Source organism: Myotis nattereri, assembly GCF_964212035.1.
Source record: "Myotis nattereri genome assembly, chromosome: 3".
In the NCBI taxonomy this organism is placed as follows: Eukaryota; Metazoa; Chordata; class Mammalia; order Chiroptera; family Vespertilionidae; genus Myotis; species Myotis nattereri.
The window spans coordinates 180885642-180904801 of record NC_138077.1 but is presented as its reverse complement, the minus strand read 5'-3'; the positions used below and the strand labels follow the sequence as shown (position 1 = coordinate 180904801).

General features: G+C 39.4%; 1 protein-coding gene across 2 annotated transcripts in view; it reads right to left on the bottom strand.

The window, feature by feature from the left end:
- The window catches only part of NRDC (nardilysin convertase), a 77835-nt gene that overhangs the window by 36865 nt on the left and 21810 nt on the right, over positions 1 to 19160 (bottom strand). The window contains exons 4-9 of one of the 2 annotated variants that reach the window (XM_081087121.1): positions 18088 to 18157; positions 17850 to 17931; positions 16361 to 16514; positions 4837 to 4910; positions 3454 to 3549; positions 511 to 633 (exon numbers count right to left, since the gene is read on the bottom strand). In XM_081087121.1, coding sequence (XP_080943247.1) covers positions 511 to 633; positions 3454 to 3549; positions 4837 to 4910; positions 16361 to 16514; positions 17850 to 17931; positions 18088 to 18157 — 599 coding nt within the window. The remainder of the gene's footprint in view (positions 1 to 510; positions 634 to 3453; positions 3550 to 4836; positions 4911 to 16360; positions 16515 to 17849; positions 17932 to 18087; positions 18158 to 19160) is intronic. The other variant, XM_081087120.1, reaches the window with a different exon arrangement.

Below are 19160 nucleotides of genomic sequence, written 5' to 3'. Positions count from 1 at the left end.
GCTACTGAAGATAATAATAAAAGAAGGAAAAGAGTATAGGAATTGATCAGTATTTTACATTTAAGATACTACCAGCATTACCATAATGGAATTCAATTAATCATGCCATTTTACTGGACCCTACAGAAGGATGAAAAGCAGACACCTTCCCCTATAAGAGTTTATCATCAGTATGGATTAATTTCACAATGAGAGGTAACAGAGGCAGTAGCTGAATGTGACTTAAAAAAAACAATTTATGACCTATTAGTACATTAGTATAATTCACAGACTAGCTTAGAATACGATCTGTCTATAAGAGAAAAAAACATTTGCTGATAATCAGATGATTTTGTGCTTCCCTGAACTTGCTATGTAACCTCTCCAAATTCTGATTTCCTTTAGTTCATAATTAGGATCAAGCACTAAAGTTATTAACAGTGCACTCACTGCAACACTGGTCAAGGCAAACAAATCCAAAAAAACACACTAGTTCAAAGTAATCCTAAGGGCCATAGTAGGTAATATTACCTTTGGATTGAACCACTAATGTCATGTAATGAGAAGAGTAGTAACGCATCCAGAATTCTCTCAGTCTAGTATATGTATCAATATTATTCCTTTTTGGCTCATGTTTGAGAGTCTCAGCATTTCCTGTAAAAAGATGAAAAATATTATAGAAATAAAGTTTACTTTGCTCAAAGTCTCTATCCCAATAATGCATACTCTGCTACTATATATAATTAATGAAATAACCCAAGTGACTCAAGAATATTGAACCAGTGTATAATAGTAATAATACCACTCTAAGACAAAAATTCCTAAGAAACAATTCTGAGATATATTTTAACACATAAGATATCAATAACCTCTAGTTGGTAAAACCTTAGCAACAATAATTGCCTTAAACTTCTTTTCTTAATAATTAGTCTACCATTCAAATCAGATTTTATCTCTGAATTACTTTTATAATATTCTCTATAATTCTTGGAAATAAACCACATAAAGCATGGATGCCATATAAAATGTTTATAACTGTACAAAATATACAGAGAAGCAAAACATCCTTTGAATGAAGTGCCATTTCAATCTATTCACCCCAGATTTGGTCAAGAGGATTAATATTAGGCTGTAACTGATATAAAACTAAGAAAATTGCATTATTAAAAACAGATACCATTTAAACAGCTTATCAGTTACACAAAATTAGGTCACAGCTCAAAAACTATTAGAGAAATAATTGCTGAATCTCTGTTGATAAATGGAAATGTCAGGTTGGGGAAGAGAACAGATTTAATAATCAGACTAGTGACTCAGTGCATGGATTCATGCACACTGAAAGGAAATTAGAAAGTGGCCAGCGGGGCGGGACTGGGTGAGATGGGCTAGACATGCCCTGGAGCCAACCTCCCGCGATCCCTCCCCAGCACCTGGGGCAGCACCACAGCAGAGTTAAGGGGGTCCCTTCGGCAGGTGGGGTCCCTCGACCTGGCCTGTGGGGATAGGACCAAAACCAGCTCTCCAACATTCCCCAAGGGGTCCCGGAGTGCGAGAGAGCACTGTGCTAAGTTGCTGTTATACAGGGTGTGGAACACAAACACAAGTGCGCAGTAAACCAGATTCGGTCCAACAGTGCGCCAGCAACAACATAACCCACGGTCGAAGGTGGAATCACACGGCCCTGCAAGGAATCAGGCTCCCTCCTCTCTGATTCCAGGGTGCAGCTCCTGTGCTGTCTGCCCCCTGGTGGTCAGTGTGCATCATAGCAACTGGTCAGATGATTGGACACTTAGCATATTAGCCTTTTACACACACACACACACACACACACACACACACACACACTAGAGGCCCGGTGCACAAAAATTTGTGCACTCAGGGGGGTCCCTTAGCCTGGCCTGTGCCCTCTTGCAGTCTGGATCCCCTCAGAGGATGTCCACCTGCTGGCTTAGGCCCACTCCCTGGGGAATCGGGCCCAAGCTGGCAGTCAGACATCCCTCTGGCAGCCCGGCAGCCCTCGGGGGATGTCTACTTACCAGCAGGGAGCAGGCCTAAGCTGCAGTAGGACATTCTTAGTGCTGCTGAGGAGGTGAGAGAGGCTCCTGCCACCACCGCTGTGCTGGCAGCCATCAGCCTGGCTTGTGGCTGAGCAGAGCTCCCCCTGTGGGAGTGCACTGACTACCAGGGGACATCTCCTGCATTGAGCATCTGCCCGCTGGTGGTCAGTGTGTGTCATAGTGACCAGTCATTCCCAGACGTTCTGCTGTTAGGGTCAGTTTGGATATTACCCTTTTATTATATAGGATAGAGGCCTGGTGCACGAGTGGAGACCAGCTGGTTTGCCCTGAAGGGTGTCCTGGATCAGGATGGGGGTCCCGCTGGGGTGCTTGGCCAGCCTAGGTGAGGGGCTGATGGCTGTTTGTAGGCTGGTCACACCCCCTTAAGGGTGGGAGTCCCCACTGGGGTGCCTGGCCAGCTTGGGTGAGGGGCTGATGGCTGTTTGCAGGTTGGTCAAGCTCCCCCCCCCCACCAGTGGGGACCCTCACCCCATGGAGGTTTGGCCAGCCTGGGTGAGGGGTTGAGGGCCGTTTTCAGGCCCCCGGCGACGGAAGCTCCCAGCCTCTCCTTTTTTCTTTTTCTTTTTTCATCTGGGATTTATTTACCTTCTATAATTGAAACTTTGTAGCCTTGGGTGGAGCTCAGAGCTGGGCAGGGCGGGAAGCCTGGCTTCCTCCATCACCAGGGGCAACTCAAGCCTCCTGCTCACTGCAGCTCCATGGCCATGGCCAGCTGAAAGCAGGTATCTGGGGTTTATTTATCTTCTATAATTGCAACTTTGTTGCCTTGAGTGGAGCTCAGAGCTGGCCACAGCAGGCAGGAAGCTTGGCTTCCTCCATCACTGGGCAACCAAGCCTCGCTCCAGCTCCATGGGTGCTGGCTGCCATCTTGGTTGGGTTAATTTGCATATAGTCGGTCTGATTGGCTGGTGGGCGTGGCTTAAGGCATAGCAAAGGTACGGTCCATTTGCATGCTTGTCTTTTATTAGTGTGGATATATGTGTGTGTATATATATATATATATATATATATATATATACACACACACACATACATACACACAGAGGTTCAAATCCAATCACTGTGTGATTTAAGCAAATTGTCTCCTCTTAGTGTGTTTCTTTATCTTTAGAGATGACAATAGTAACCAGCTCAAAACACTGTTTTGGATGATCAAATGAGATAATTTATGTGGTGTCAGCAGAGTATCTAACACCAACAAAGCATTCACAAATGTTAGGTGCTATTCTTCATATATTCAATGTTAGAGAACCTAATATAGGCAATACTACTTTATATTTGAAAATGTAAAAGTTACCTAGCTACCCTACTTTTATAATTTTCCATTCTTTATCAACTTTTCATATCCTCAATCTTCCTTAACTAGAAAATATGAAACAAGATAAAAGTATCTTACCCCAAAAAAATTTCCCCATAGGATGTCCAGGTCTAGCAAGGCTTCCAAACAACATTTCCTTTCTGTTTGCATCAGAAGGTCTTGCAAGCTGATATTCTGTCAGTTTTAAAGAAACACTTTTAATTAAATGAAATTCTGTATCTACTTTATTACCTGGAAACTCAAGCTTAAAGAACTGAAAGTAAGTAACAAAAATTAATCATGTGCTATAACACTGAAGTTGAGAAAGCAATAATCTAGGCTAGGCTCTATGACTTAACACATTGTATGCAGGAAACGTATTTATACGTTTTACGTTGACTGGTAGTAGAGCGCGGGGCACGTATTAATACTTTTTTTTTTTTGAGTTGATTTTTTACAGAGAGGAAGGGAGAGAGATAGAGAGTTAGAAACATCGATGAGAGAGAAACATCGATCAGCTGCCTCCTGCACATCTCCTACTGGGAATATGCCCACAACCCAGGTACATGCCCTTGACCGGAATCGAACCTGGGACCTTTCAGTCCGCAGGCCGATGCTCTATCCACTGAGCCAAACCGGTTTTGGCTTAATATGTTTTTTATAGAGTAGCGGTAGAATGCGGGTAATGTATAAATATGTTTATTTTTATACTTTTTTATTGCTCTAAAGGGATGCTAACATGCAGATATACGAATTCCAAAGGACAAAATTTGAGTCTCTAACACATACAATGGTGAATTATGTATGTACTTCCAGGTATAACGGTAATCAATCTATTCAACTGCAAAAATGGCCCGCGCCACCTGTTAGCGCACGATAAAAACTACCTGCAAACAATGTCTTAACATATTTCTAACGTTGGGTAGTCAGTTCACCTTTCTAGAGGTTTTCCCTTATTTTCAAATAAAACTAGGTAATTAATGATGTGAAGGTTAAAACTCCAAGATGCTATATCCAAGATTTTACTGATGAAAGTGTTAATAAAAAAGCCTGGGCAGCATGGCTCAGTGGTTGAGTGCCCCTACTATAAAACAGGAGATCACAATTTGATTCCCAGTCAGGGAGCATGCCGGGGTTGCAGGCTCAATCCCCATAGGGGCCGTGAGGGAGGCAGCCAGTTATAATTCTCTCCCATAGTTGGTGTTTCTATCTCTCTCTCCCTCTCCCTTCCTCTCTCTGAAATCAATAAAAACATTTATTTTTTAAAAGCCTGAAAAAAATAAAAATCTACCATCCTTTTATTTCAAATCCATACTGAATTATACATTTAACGGCTTCAGGAATAAATATGACACATCTTTTTCAATTTAACCCTTATTATATAAAAATAAAATAGAGTAGTGATAAAGAATGATAAATGTGCTAAATAAAAAACTGGTTCAATAAAGGAAAAAGTGGTAAGACATAAAGCACTTTTCTCACCACTGTCAACAGCTTCAACTTCACGGTCAATCGCATCTCTGATCATTAGTGGATGGATGAAGAACTGGGCCCACCTGAAAAAAACACAAAAAAAAATGGCATTTCTGTTTTTGTTCAGTAAAAGCATTTCATCAGTCAACATCTCACTTTTTTAAGAAATTTTACTAAGTTGGAGATTAGTTCATAATCATGTGTGTGAGAAATCTGAACAATATTCTGCATTTCTATATTTAAAGTCCAGAAACTACTTTTTTTAATCATGAAATTTAACACCATGCAGAGAAGTTTATAAAACATAAACATACAGACTAATGCATAACTGAGCTCCCCACCCCAGGTCAAGAAATAGACCACTATCAAAACTCTAGAAGCATCCAACACCAATCCTATCCTTAGAGTTAATATTCCAAATGTTATGGTAATCATTTCTCTGCTTTCCTTTATAGTTTTGCCACCTTTATGTATTTTAGACCAGTTGTTTCTTGACTTTTTGTTTTTTCATTTTCAACCTGAGGGAGGCTTTGTAGAAATTTTCTCCTAATCACTCCATGAAATTTTAATATCACAGATATATGATCTGTTTATATACTGTACTAGAGGCTCTGTGCATGAAAATTCATGCACTGGATGGGGGAGGGGGATCCCTCAGCCCGCCCTGCCCCCTCTCACGGTCTGGGAGTCCTCAGGGGCAGGAGTTGACCCAGCGATGAGGGGAGGGCAACGCCCCCATCACACTTCTGCTGCTGCCACTGCCGGCAGTGCAAGCCTTGGCCAGCCATGGTTACCTGAGCCTCAGGAAGCCCTGGGCGGCTGGGCAGCCGCCACCCAAGGCTTGCCTGCACCTCGGGCTGACCCTGGGCACCTGGGCAGCTGCCATCCGAGTCTTGCTTGCACCTCAAGCGTCAGCTGGGCAGCCACCATTTGAGACTTGTCTGCACCTCGGGCCATCCCTGAGCAGCTGGGGGACTGAGGGGGACTAGGGTTTCTGGAGGCAGGCATGCGGAGCAGCGGGGGCCGCCTGGGCGTGGCCCCGACTTTGCACTGAACCTGCAGCCCCAGTGGGGCTGAGGGGACTGGGCACCGCCATCAGTGACTGTGGGTGCCGCCATCTTTGAGGGCAGGGCAGTAATTAGCATATTCCCTCCTTATTGGTTGTGGGTGCTGCCATCTTTGAGGGCAGGGCAGTCAATTAGCATATTCCCGCCTTATTGGCTGTGGGCACCGCCATCTTTGTGACGGCGTGAGGGTCAGTTAGCATAGTCTCTTTATTAGATAGAATGTGTATCTGTGGTTTTATACATAAAAAGTGTATAAAGCCCACTTTTTATTCAATGCATGGTTACAAATAATTAAATAAAAAATTTTTTTTAAATATATTTCATTGATTTTTTACAGAGAGGAAGGGAGAGAGATAGAGAGTTAGAAACATCGATGATGAGAGAAACATCGATCAGCTGCCTCCTGCACATCTCCTACTGGGGATATGTCCGCAACCCAGGTATATGCCCTTGACCGGAATCGAACCTGGGACCTTTCAGTCCGCAGGCCGACGCTCTATCCACTGAGCCAAACCGGTTTCAGCTAAATAAAAATTTTAAGTTAAAAAAAATTAAAGGCTATTAGTATTTCACTTAATGTTATAATTGTAATTGCTATTAATGTAATTTACTTATATAAATTGTGATGTATCAGATTATATATGCAAACTAGCATTTATATAATAGCAATGGAATCAATTTTTAAATTAATTTTTCCATCAATAGCAAAATACATAAAACTTTTCTATAATATTTAGTATACTTTTAACTTTTGCTTATCTGAGAAGAAACTTTTTTACAACTTTATTGAGGTCTACTTCACATACTGTAAAATTTAGTACACATATTTTTCAGTATATTCACAGAGTTGTGCAACTATCACTATAAATTAATTTTTGCTATTTCAATATCCCACAAAGAAATTGGATACTAGCCCTCCCCATCTAGGCAGCCATTAATTTATTTTCTGTGTCTGTGGATTTGCCTGTTCTGGACATTTCGCATAAGTGGAATCACACAATTGTGGTCTTTCGTAAGTGGCTTTTTAAAAAATATATTTTTATTGATTTCAGAGAGGAAGGGAGAGGGAGAGAGAGAGAGAAACATCAATGATGAGAGAGAATCATTGATTGGCTGCCTCCTGCACACTCCCCCACTAGGGATTGAGCCTGCAACCCGGGAATGTGCCCTTGACCAGAATCAAACCTGGAACCCTTCAGTCCGCAGGCCAACACTCTATGCACTGAGCCAAACAAACCAGCGAGGCATAAGTGGCTTTTTAAATTTAACAATGTTTTCAAAGTTTACCTGTCATAGCTTGTATCAGTAGTTCTTTAATTTCATCACTAAACAGTATTCACTATATGGATGTATACCACATCTTGTTTGTCCATACATTAGTTGAGGGACATTTAGTTGTTTGTACTTTTTTGTCATGAATAATTCTGTTATGAATATTTGTGTAGATAATTGGGTTTTGAAGCTTACTTAGAGAAGAAACTTTTAACTAGCTACTAGATATTCATTAAGATACTGTCAACATTTTTTTCCTTTTCAGTATATGGTATAATTGATGGGTTAAATAACTTTTGATGAATTAAATAATAAAACAGATTATTCTTATTTAATTCTAAAACCCAAAGTCACACCCAAATGCACGAAGGATCAAAATTAAACAACATCCACAATGGCAACCAACTGGCACATATGTGCAATCGACCTATAGTGGGTGTCTCTGAGATCAAACAATCATTTGAAAGTACTCCCATCATCTATCCACCAATTTTGTAGCCCTGACCTTGCATACACTTTGTATATCTTCCACAAACTCAACATCAGTGTCAATGGTGCTTATGATATACTTAAAGAACACTCAAGGAGAAATAGCAAGTAAAAATTTTGTTATGTAAGATTAAGCTTTTGGAGGCCACAAACCATTATCCTATCAAACATTTTTCACCCCCCCAAGAACCAGTACTTGCCACCAAAGAGAACACTATCATGTCCCCTGAGAATATGTGTACTAGAAAATACAGGTTTTTGAACCTTATATAGAAATAAACTATGTATTCTTTGTGTCTAATTTATTTAACTCAACATGTTTTTAATATTCATCCATGATGGTATATGTGGCTGTTTCATTTATTTGCAACACAGTAGAATATGCCACTGCATGAATTTATTCATCCATTCTACTGCTGATGGACAATTGGGCATATCCCATATTTACTATTAAAAACAATGCTGTCATAAACATCAATATTCTTATAAATGTGCACAAGTTTGTTTATATATACACATATATTTGTAGGAAAGGAAATCCTAGGTAATAACATATGCATGTTCAATATCACTAGACAATATCAAACTTTTTCAAAGTGATTATACTAATTTACACTTGCATCAGCAGTTCCAATTCCTCCAATTTCCCAACCTCACCCTCATTTGGTATTGTCAGACTTTAAAATGTTCAGCAATATGTAAGACTAGTAGCCCGGTGCACAAAATTCGTGCACCTTAAAAGGGAATTAATTGCCCTAACTGGTTTGGGTCAGTGGATAGAGCATCGGCCTGCGGACTGACGGGTCCCAGGTTCGATTCTGGTCAAGGGCATGTACCTCGGTTGCAGGCACATCCCCAGTGGGGAGTGTGCTGGAGGCAGCTGATCGATGTTTCTCTCTCATCAATGTTTCTAACTCTCTATCCCTCTCCCTTCCTCTTTGTAAAAAATCAATAAAATATATATTTTTTAAAAAGGGAATTAATTAGCAGAGATATTTTAATATTGCTATTTGCCCTTTCTCTATAATAGAAGTGTGAGAGATGAAAGGAAATTAGTAAAATGTATATGAAAATAATATATAAATTTATTAATAAACAGTAACAAAAGGATATAACAGAGGCATGATATAAAAACGATGAAAACAACAAAAACATGATATAAAAACAACGTGATGAAAACAATGACTGATAAAGTGATTAAACTTATTCTAATATCTCCCTGTACACCACATTAAGAGTAAAAACACTTTCAGAGTGCTTGACTAATTTCCCTTGTGATGAAGTTTAGAACTTTAACTGTAACATCACATGATCTTCAAACTCGAGAGAAAGCAACATATAACTGACCATGTGCAAAAACGGGTTCAGGTAGGAACATGACTACTCTGTCTAGAGTTTGTCCTTGTGATTTATTAATAGTCATCACAAATGCTGGCATCACGGGAAACCGTCATCGAATCAATTTAAATGGGAGGCCAGTGTCAGATGGAGACAAATTAATACTTGGAATCAGAACAGCCTCTCCCTCTGCAGATCCTGTTAGTACTTCAGCTTTGATAATGTTAGGTCGTAATCTTTTGATAATAAATCTGGTACCATAACAAAGACCCCATTTACTATTGAGATTTCTCAATAGCATGATGATTGCACCCACTTTCAATTTTAATTTATGACACGGCATTCCCGAAGGAGTAATACTATTCAGAAATTCGATGGGGAAATTTTCCTTTGTTTCTTTGTTATGGGGTGGGACCACAACATTAGTAACAAAGAAACAGAATTAAAACTTTATTGTGGGGAGCCAGTACAGTGTTTTAGACAGGTTCAAGCCTTGGACTGAGACGGCACAGTCCTCTCATTGCCACGTGCAAGTCCCAGCTTGGAGGGCAGGGCCCTCCCAGCACAATTATAGCCAACAGCTGTAGCTGTGAGCCTGAACCTATGGTCAGAACACGTGGCCCCACGTGCCTGAGTGATGTTGCCTTGATACGAGTTCAGATGCATGTAGTTGAGTAGGATTGAAACCCAGCAGAATGTTTGTAAACATCTTGGTCACGCCCTTACTTTGCCTCGTAGCATCTGCTATAAAATAAAGGCATGGCTGTGGGTGTGGTCTCTGTCTCTCAAAGAAGCAGCGAAACCCGGCTTTCATTCTCTTGTCTGTCTTTTCTAAGCCTTTCAGCGGCCCCACTCAGGTTCACCCCGTGCTGTTGCAGCATACTTTAGATTACAGTGATGGCGAACCTTTTGAGCTCGGCGTGTCAGCATTTTGAAAAACCCTAACTTAACTCTGGTGCCGTGTCACATATAGAAATTCTTTGATATTTGCAACCATAGTAAAACAAAGATTTATATTTTTGATATTTATTTTATATATTTAAATGCCATTTAACAAAGAAAAATCAACCAAAAAAATGAGTTCGCATGTCACCTCTGACAAGCGTGTCATAGGTTCGCCATCACTGCTTTAGAAAGATCTGCCTCCATGCTCCCAGTGCGGGTTCCTGCCTCACACTCCGCCCTTACAGGAAATACCTCTGGGAAACAGCTTGGGGGGAGGGTGCAGCCATTGCCAAGACAACCCCTGTAGGACTGACTTCCTTCTGCTCAGTTGCTGTTAGTCCGTATGTTACGAACATCACCCATGGTTTTTATGTAAGTAGATAGTTAAATCTCATGATGGTTTTCATTTATATTTTCCTGATACCTAATGAGGGTGAATACCATTTCATATATTTATTAATGATTTTAATTTCTTCTTTAGTAAAATGCCTATTTAATGCTTTTTTTCTATGAGGTGGTACTTTTTCTTATTGACTCTAGAAATAATTATAAAATATATAATTACCCATTTACATATGGTAAGTATGTTACATATAATTATATATATAATCTAATAATTAAAAATCCAGGACAGTTATTCTAAATGTAATGTATTATAAACATATTCTTCCACTTTCTAGTTGTTGTTTTTCATACTCTTTATGGTACCTTTTAATAAACATAATGCACAATCATTTGCCTTCATGTTATATGCTTCTTGTATTTTATATGATAATTCTTACTTAAGCTAAATTCAGACTTATCTCTAAAACTTTTAGCTGTACTCTTCACTTTTTTGGTCTATAATCCGCCTAAACTTGATTTTTTTGTATATGTTGTGAGGTAGGGAGTCAATTTTGTTTCTGCCATTATAAAAGCCCAACTGTTTTGGCATCATTTCTTTAAAAAGCCCTTTCCCACTGCTCCATACTGTCCCTATTAATAATCAAGTGTCCACATATACATTGGTCTATTTGCCAGGATCTCTACTCTATTCCATCACCTCTTTGCTTACACAATGTCCTAATTACAAAATAAATCTTATTATCTAGTAGGTCAATTCCTGATACCTTGTTATTTTTCCAATTCAAAAGTATCTTGGCCTATACTTAGGCCCCTGTATTACCTTTTTTTTCACTTTATTTTTTAATTAATTATCCCCCTATAGGTCTCTTCCACTTTTCCTCATTTTTCTCCCCCTGGCAATCACCACACTTATAAGTTTTAGAATTAGCTTGTCTATTTAAAAATAAATCTCAATGTTTCTCTCTCTCTCTCCCCACCTCTCTCTCTAAAGTAAAAATTTTAAATTTAAAAAGAAAATTAAAAAGTAAAATAAAATATGCCCTGGCTGGTGTGGCTCAGTTGGTCAAGTGTCATCCCATGCACCAAGAGGCTGTCGGTTCAATTCCCAGTCAGGGTGCATGCCTGGGTTGCAGGCTAGATCCCCAGTAGGGTATAAATAGGAGATAGCCAATTGATGTTTCTCTCCCCCCCGCCCCCAAAATCAATAAAAACATTTTAAAAATAAAACTAAATAAATCTTCGGAGTTTATGGTTATAATATCAACCATAATCTGTACATTAACTGAGAAAAACTGACATCAAACTCCATCCAACTGGCTCCAGAGCCAGAGCTCCTTTTAATTCTAGTATACTGTCCCCTAGGGTCTCCATCCTCTGGTCACCTCTACATGAAAGCTGAAACAAAAAAGCAGAGTGTTGCCTTGTTCAACTTCAGCTGAGAATGTGTGTCAGCAACTCAACTTTTCATAATTTATAAAAATTTTCACATGTCCATGAATGACTGCAAAATCATCGTACTGATTTTGGAGTTACAAATAAATTTTAGTGAGTAGGTGAATTCTTCACAAATAATGAGAATCATTTTAATAAGATTATGTTACTTGCTAATAAAGATAGTTTTACTTCTTTTCCAAACTGCATACCTTTTATTTCATTTTCTTGCCTAACTGCCCTAGCTCAAACCTCCACTTCAATGTTGACCAGAAGTGGTAATAGCTGACATGTGGGTCCTAATCTGTGGGGGAAAGCTTTCAATATTTCACCATTATGTATGATGTTAGTTGTGGGTTATTTACAGATAATCTTTATCGGGTGGAGAAAATTTCCTTTTATTCCTAGTTTATTAAGTGTTTTATTGTGAAAGAGTAATGGTTTTGTCAAATTATTTTTCTGTTTACAATGAGGTTGTATCTTGAAATGTTGAGTCCCACCTTATTATAAGGGGGGTTCTCCTTTAGATATTGCACTTTGTAGATGTCCTGGGCTTTGATGTTTCTGGCCCTCACCCTGAAATACTTCTAGAGTTCAAATTTATTGAAATTAGAAAATCCATCAGGGCAAAAGTTGTTTCGATTCTCATTTACTTACTAGGGTAAAAATTCAGTCTTTTCCTCAACTTTTTCCTTAAATGTCCCAAGAGACTGATAAACAATGAGATTTGCGGGAGGAAACTAGGTTTTACTGACCTATTCAAAAATACTGACACTATCTATATGAGTCATTTACAAATGATCCAAAGACTTTTTATTCCTTAACTGTAGAGGTATACTATTACCATGTTTATTATAGTATATCAAATACTTAATGCTCTATCACTGCCTACCATTGTGGCATGATCATGATTTGATATTCTTATTAATTTCTCCTATTAATCCAGTAGCATTCTTCTTAATTCTGGTAGGTTCTTTTTAATTTTAAGTAGAACTAAAGGTGTAAATATCTTCTGATTTCCTGAAGCAGTTCTTAGATTTTTTAAAAAAATGTATAGAACCTCTTTAAGAAGAAATGAAACAAGTTCTTTAAATAGACTTTATGCTGTTTCATCATCTCTGAGGTAGTCACAATTTATTCAACATAACTTTTGTCTATTCTTTTTCCCAGTGAAGTGGGTTTTTTCCTTCTTTGTATTTGGTCCTATTGCTTAAGATTTCAACTTCAGAATTCAACTTGTCCACTGCTTAAGATTTTGTGAACCAGGAGAACTGAAAACTTTATGCAAACATGTAGTCACTCTCAGAGTATTCCTGATTTTCTAAGTTTATAGAAAAACTAGAGGCCCGGTGCACAAAAATTTGTGCACTCGGGGAGGAGGGAAGAGTCCCTCAGCCCGACCTGTGCCCTCTCACAGTCTGGGACCCCTCAGGGGATGACCACCTGCTGGCTTAGGCCCGCTCCCCGGGGGATTGGGCCTAAGCTGGCAGTCAGACATCCCTCTGGCAGCCTGGCAGCCCTCGGGGGATGTCCACTTGCCAGCAGGGAGCAGGCCTAAGCTACAGTCAGACATCCTTAGTGCTGCTGAGGTGGGAGAGGCTCCCACCACCACCGCTGTGCTGGCAGCCATCAGCCTGGCTTGTGGCTGAGCGGAGCTCCCCCTTTGGGAGCGTACTGACAACCAAGGGGCAGCTCCTGCATTGAGCGTATGCCTCCTGGTGGTCAGTGTGTGTCATAGTGGCCAGTCATTCCTAGTCTTTCTGCTGTTAGGGTCAGTTTGGATATTACCCTTTTATTATATAGGATAGAGGCCTGGTGCACGGGTGGGGACCGGCTGGTTTGCCCTGAAGGGTGTCCCGGATCAGGGTGGGGGTCCCGCTGGGGTGCCTGGCTAGCTTGGGTGAGGAGCTAATGGCTGTTTGCAGGCTGGTCACACCCCCTTCAAGGTGGGATTCCTACTGGGGTGCCTGGCCAGCCTGGGTGAGGGACTGATGGCTGTTTGCAGGCTGGTCAAGCCCCCCACAGTGGCAACCCTCACCCCATGGAGGTTTGGCCAGTCTGGGTGAGGGGCTTATGGCTGTTTGCAGGCTGGTCAAGCCCCCCCCCCCAGTGGGGACCCTCACCCCATGGAGGTTTGGCCGGCCTGGGTGAGGGATTGATGGCTGTTTTCAGGCTGGCCACACCCTCTTTAGGGTGGGGGGTCCCCACTGGGGTGCCTGGCCAGTCTGGGTGAGGGGCTGAGGGTCGTATTCAGGCTGGCCAAGTCCCCCAGCGACGGAAGCTCCCAGCCTCTCCTTTTTTTCTTTTTTCTTTTAATTCTGGGATTTATTTACCTTCTATAATTGAAACTTTATTGCCTTCAGTGGAGCTCAGAGCTGGCCGGGAAGCTTGGCTTTCTCCATGACTGGAGCGGCCAAGCCTCCTGCTCACTCCAGCTCCGTGGCTGCCGGTGCCATCTTGGTTGTGTTAATTTGCATATAGTCGCTCTGATTAGCTGGTGGGTGTGGCTTAGGCATAGCGAAGGTACGGTTAATTTGCATGTTTGTCTTTTATTGGATTAGATAATCTTGAGCATCATTTGCACTGCCTTCCTTGGTTTCTTTTGGTCTCTATTCTTTTGGGGTTTTTTTGAAGTTAAATGCTTAATTACATAAACAGACTACCCAATGTATGTGCTGTGCATATATCCTTAAGTATATGAATAAAAACAGCTATAAAATATTATAAAAACACAGGTAGACTGCCAAATTATAGATTAGTGAAGAAAAACCACCATGTTCTATCTTATTATAAATATCGAAGTAATTGTGTCAATTTTTTTTAATTGTCAATTTTAATGGGATTTTGACATTGTTTTAACAAAAGAAGTTGTTAATTTGGGGGTTCAGAAACACATAAATATTTATTCCACTGAGAATAATGTCATATACTTTCAACTTATTGAAATTTACCCAAAAGATTTCTCAAGGTCATGTTAATCTCTTATGGCACAAGACAATTCCTTTCAGAAAACTGGACCTTTGTCACGTTTTGAGTTTTTCTGGTCATTTGTGTTTTGATTTTATGTTTTTCTACAAATAAATACATAATGAATTCAATAAATATCTTATACCAAATTGTTGATGCTGGAGATATCTCAACAAAAAATAGACATATTTCTACCTTTAAGAGACTTACATTACACTGGTCAAATTCAAGATTTCTTTTTTTATATTTCAATCTTACATTTATCTAGAATTTTTTATAAAATGACTCTTTTATTCTAGTGTAGACTTACGTCTGCAACCTTGTGATATCAAAACTCTACTAATGCACTGATATAAACTTTCTCAAAAGCAATTTTGCAGTAAATATTAAAGATTTTACAAGAAAAGGCCTTAAATATACGTGCAAATATACTTCAAAATTTCACTTCTTAACTTAGTTAAAAGAAACAATCAAGCATGTGCACAAAGATTAGAATATTCATTACAATACTAGAAAACTGGAAACAACTCAACTGTCCAATAATATATAACTGGTTAAGTAGATTATGGTATTTCTACACAATGTAAATGATACACAATCATGTAAAATTATGTTTATAAATTATATGATTTGTAAAAATGATTTATCTGGTTTAAAAACATAAAAGGACATAACAATATGATCCAAGAGTAAAAAATATAGATGCTTATATACTAAACATCAATCATGTTAATAGGAGCAATCTTATCTCTTTTGTGTTTCTATTTTCCATATTTTCTAATAAATTAGAAAAACTAATATTGCCTAGCCGGTGTGGCTCAGTGGTTGAATGTCCACCTACAAACCAGGAGGTCACAGTTTGCCGGTCAGGGCACATGCCCGGGTGAGGGCTCGATCCCCAGTGTGGGACGTGTAGGAGGCAGCCGATCAATGATTCTCTCTCATCATTGATGTTTCTCTCTCTCTCTCTCTCTCTCTCTCTCTCTCTCTCTCTCTCTCTCTCTCCCTCCCTTCCTCTCTAAAATCAATAAAATATATCCTATATAATAAAAAGCTAATATGCAAATCAACCGAATAGCGGAATGACTGATTGCTATGACATGCACTGACCACCAGAGTGCAGACGCTCAACACAGGAGCTGCCCCCTGGTGGTCAGTTCGCTCCCACAGGGGGAGCACCACTCAGCCAGAAGCCCTGAGCTGGGCTCATGGCTGGTGAGCGCAGCGGCAGTGACAGGAGACTCTCCTATCTCTGCAGCAGCGCTAAGGTTGTCCAACTGCTGGCTTAGGCCCGCTCATCACAGGGAGCAGGCCTAAGCCGGCAGTCAGACATCCCCTGAAGGCTCCCAGACTGAGGGACCCCCTACAAGTGCACGAATTTCGTGCACCAGGCCTCTAGTGTGTGTGTGTGTGTGTGTGTGTGTGTGTGTGTGTGTGTGTGTATTTGAGTTTTAAAACACTCCAAAGGTATTTAAGGGCTTCAGTTTAATCTTTAATAAAAAGACTAAGTACTATAGAATAAGGGAGAAAAGATGTTCTTTTCTCCAAATGAAGTATTGTTACAATGCCACAGAATTAGAGTACTGCTTAAAAAGAAATACCATGGAACAATGCCCAATATTTCAATTTGTAAGGTGTCATTATATAATTAAAATAAAAATACATTTTGAGTTAGTTACCTATCCAGGGCTTCCTTGAAGTATTTCCTCTGGACATCAAACTGAAAGACTGTCCGTTCACAATCAGTTGAAGCATTATCACTACCCCCATGTTTCTTCAGGAAAGCATCAAACCCATTCTCATCTGGATATTTCAAACTACCCATGAATACCACTAAGTGAAAAGAACACAAAGTCACACAAAAACAAAGATATAGATAATGTTTGTATTATCAAGGAAATTTCTCATATAAAGAAAAAATATTGGAAGAAATAATATCAACACATTAACAATAGTTATGTCTGGATAATAGTTTCTTCATTATACTTGTTTTTTATAATTTTCTATAATGCTCATATATTACTTTTACACTCAAAAACTAAACATTTTATTTTTAAAGAAATATGATTTGTGATAATGTTAAAATTTAAACATAAGCATTTATGCAGATTGTTACAATAAAAATTCATAAGGTGAGAAGTTTACCTTCAAATAGCTTAGAAAACCAGGATATAAAATATGAAATGAGTAATTCAGGAAAAATATAAATTTAAGTATAACTGTAAAGCATTTATATAGGTTTTAATGAGATTAAACTATTTTCTATTTTGTTTTATAGTAATCGTGCCTTTTTACTTTAGATATTAATTTTTCTTTTTCTTTTTCAAATTTATTTTCTGTATTTCTGATGCTATGACATCTTGGGGCCTGCCTAACCCAGGAAGAGACTACCCCTCCCATGGTTCTAGCCTAAATTCCTAGAGACTGGCAACTATCTGATGATCTTTTGGCCTTACCAGACCTGAATAATAATAAATTTTTTAAAAATGTTTTTATTGATTTCAGAGAGAGGGAGAGAGAGATAAAAACACCAATGATGCCCTGACTGGTTTGGCTCGGTGGATAGAGCATCGGCCTGCAGACTCAAGGGTCCTAGGTTCGATTCCAGTCAAAGGCATGTACCTTGGTTGTGGGCACATACCCAGTAGGGAATGTGCAGGAGGCAGCTGATCGATGTTTCTCTCTCATTGATAAGATTTCTTAACTCTCTATCCCTCTCCCTTCCTCTCTGTAAAAAAATCAATGAAATATATTAAAAAAACAAACTAAAATAAAAAACCTCAATGATGAAAGAGAATCACTGATCGACTACCTCCCGCATCCCCCCTCCCCCCATACTGGGGCTCAAGCCCAAAACACAGGCATGTCCCCTGACCAAGAATTAAACCGTGACCTCCTGGTTGACACTCAACTTCTCACCCACACCAGCTGAGCTAAAACCTACATTTTCAAATAGTTTTCTAAGTTGTTTCATTCTAATCCTCAAAACAAATACACTAAAGGAGATTAAAATTAAGTCTTCACCTGTGATATTCATAAAGATTTTTTTCTTAGACTTTTCTCTTGTTAAACATATACTTCTATCAAGCCAGTTAGTTATCTTTGAAATCAATTCATACAAATTTAAAGGGGGAAAACACCAGGAATAATATTTTACAAAGATCTTACTGTGCTCCAAAAAATGTGCCAGCCCAGGCAGGTCATCCGGATCAGCAAAACTCCCAACTCCAACACAAAGAGCCGCTGCAGACTGGAGTAAGCAGAGCACATACAAATAGTGAGTCAATACTAAAGGAATAATTTTGTGATCTCATCTTAAGGATCCACTTGGAGATGGATGTATTCCAATAGAAAGTAACAAAATTCTTTCCCTGATAATCAGGAGGAGCAGCAAAGTGAAACTCACCAGAACTGTGTCAGTTTCACCCTGCTGCTCCTCCTCTTGCCACCCTGCCAAATGCTGAACAGGTGCAGACCTAAGGGGAAAAGCAGAAACAGAAAAAAAGCAAAGAGGGACTGGCTAGCCAACCAAAATAATACTTTGTGTCAGCATTTCAGAATTCTGAGTGAAGTTTGTTTCCTGATTTATTAGATTTCGGAAATCTACACAATAATATACCTTAGATTACCTCGAAGATCTCTAAGCAATTAAAGGGCTTTGTGGTCAGTAACTTCTCAATGTTACTCAGAACTTTTCTTTGTTTTTATTTTTATTTCTTTGTTAATCTTCACTCAAGGATATTTTTTCCACTGATTTTTAGAGTGTGAAAGGGTGGGGGGAGCAGAAGAAAAAGAGAGAAAGGGAAGAACAGAAGAAGGGAGAGAGAGAAACATCAATGTGAGAGAGACATATCGACTGGGGCCAGGGATTGAACCTACAATTCAGGTATGTACTCTTGACAGGATATTGAACCCATGACCCTTCAGTGCATGGGCAGTGCTCTAACCACTGAGAAACTGGCCAGAGTAAAATTTTTTGTTTTGATTAAAACAGGGCATAAAGTAACATGTTAGGAAAACATCTAACAAGACGAGAAGTAAATGGTTAAAAAGAAAATCTTTAGCTATTAAAATACTACAGAACTGAATTTTAAAGAGGTTTTTAGTTCACTTTTTTTTTGTAAAGGAGAGAGAAAGGAACAAGTTTATTGCATGACTTAGTAGGTGAGTGTTGACCTATGAATCATGAGGTCACAGTTTGATTCCCCAACAGGACCCATGCTGAGGTTGTAGGCTCCATTCCTAGTGTGCAGGAGGCAACAGATCAATCATTCTCTCTTATCAATGTTTCTATCTCTCTCTCCCTCTTCATTCCTATCCAGATTCAAATAAGGGACTTGGAGACAGAAGCAGTATAGCAAAGTGAGACTTTTAAATAGGTTCCTGAGAGCTGGTGTCCATCTGGTTGTACAGGCACCAGTTGTTCACTACTTATTGAAGTTATATAAAACACATTACATATCAACTGATAGTAATTTT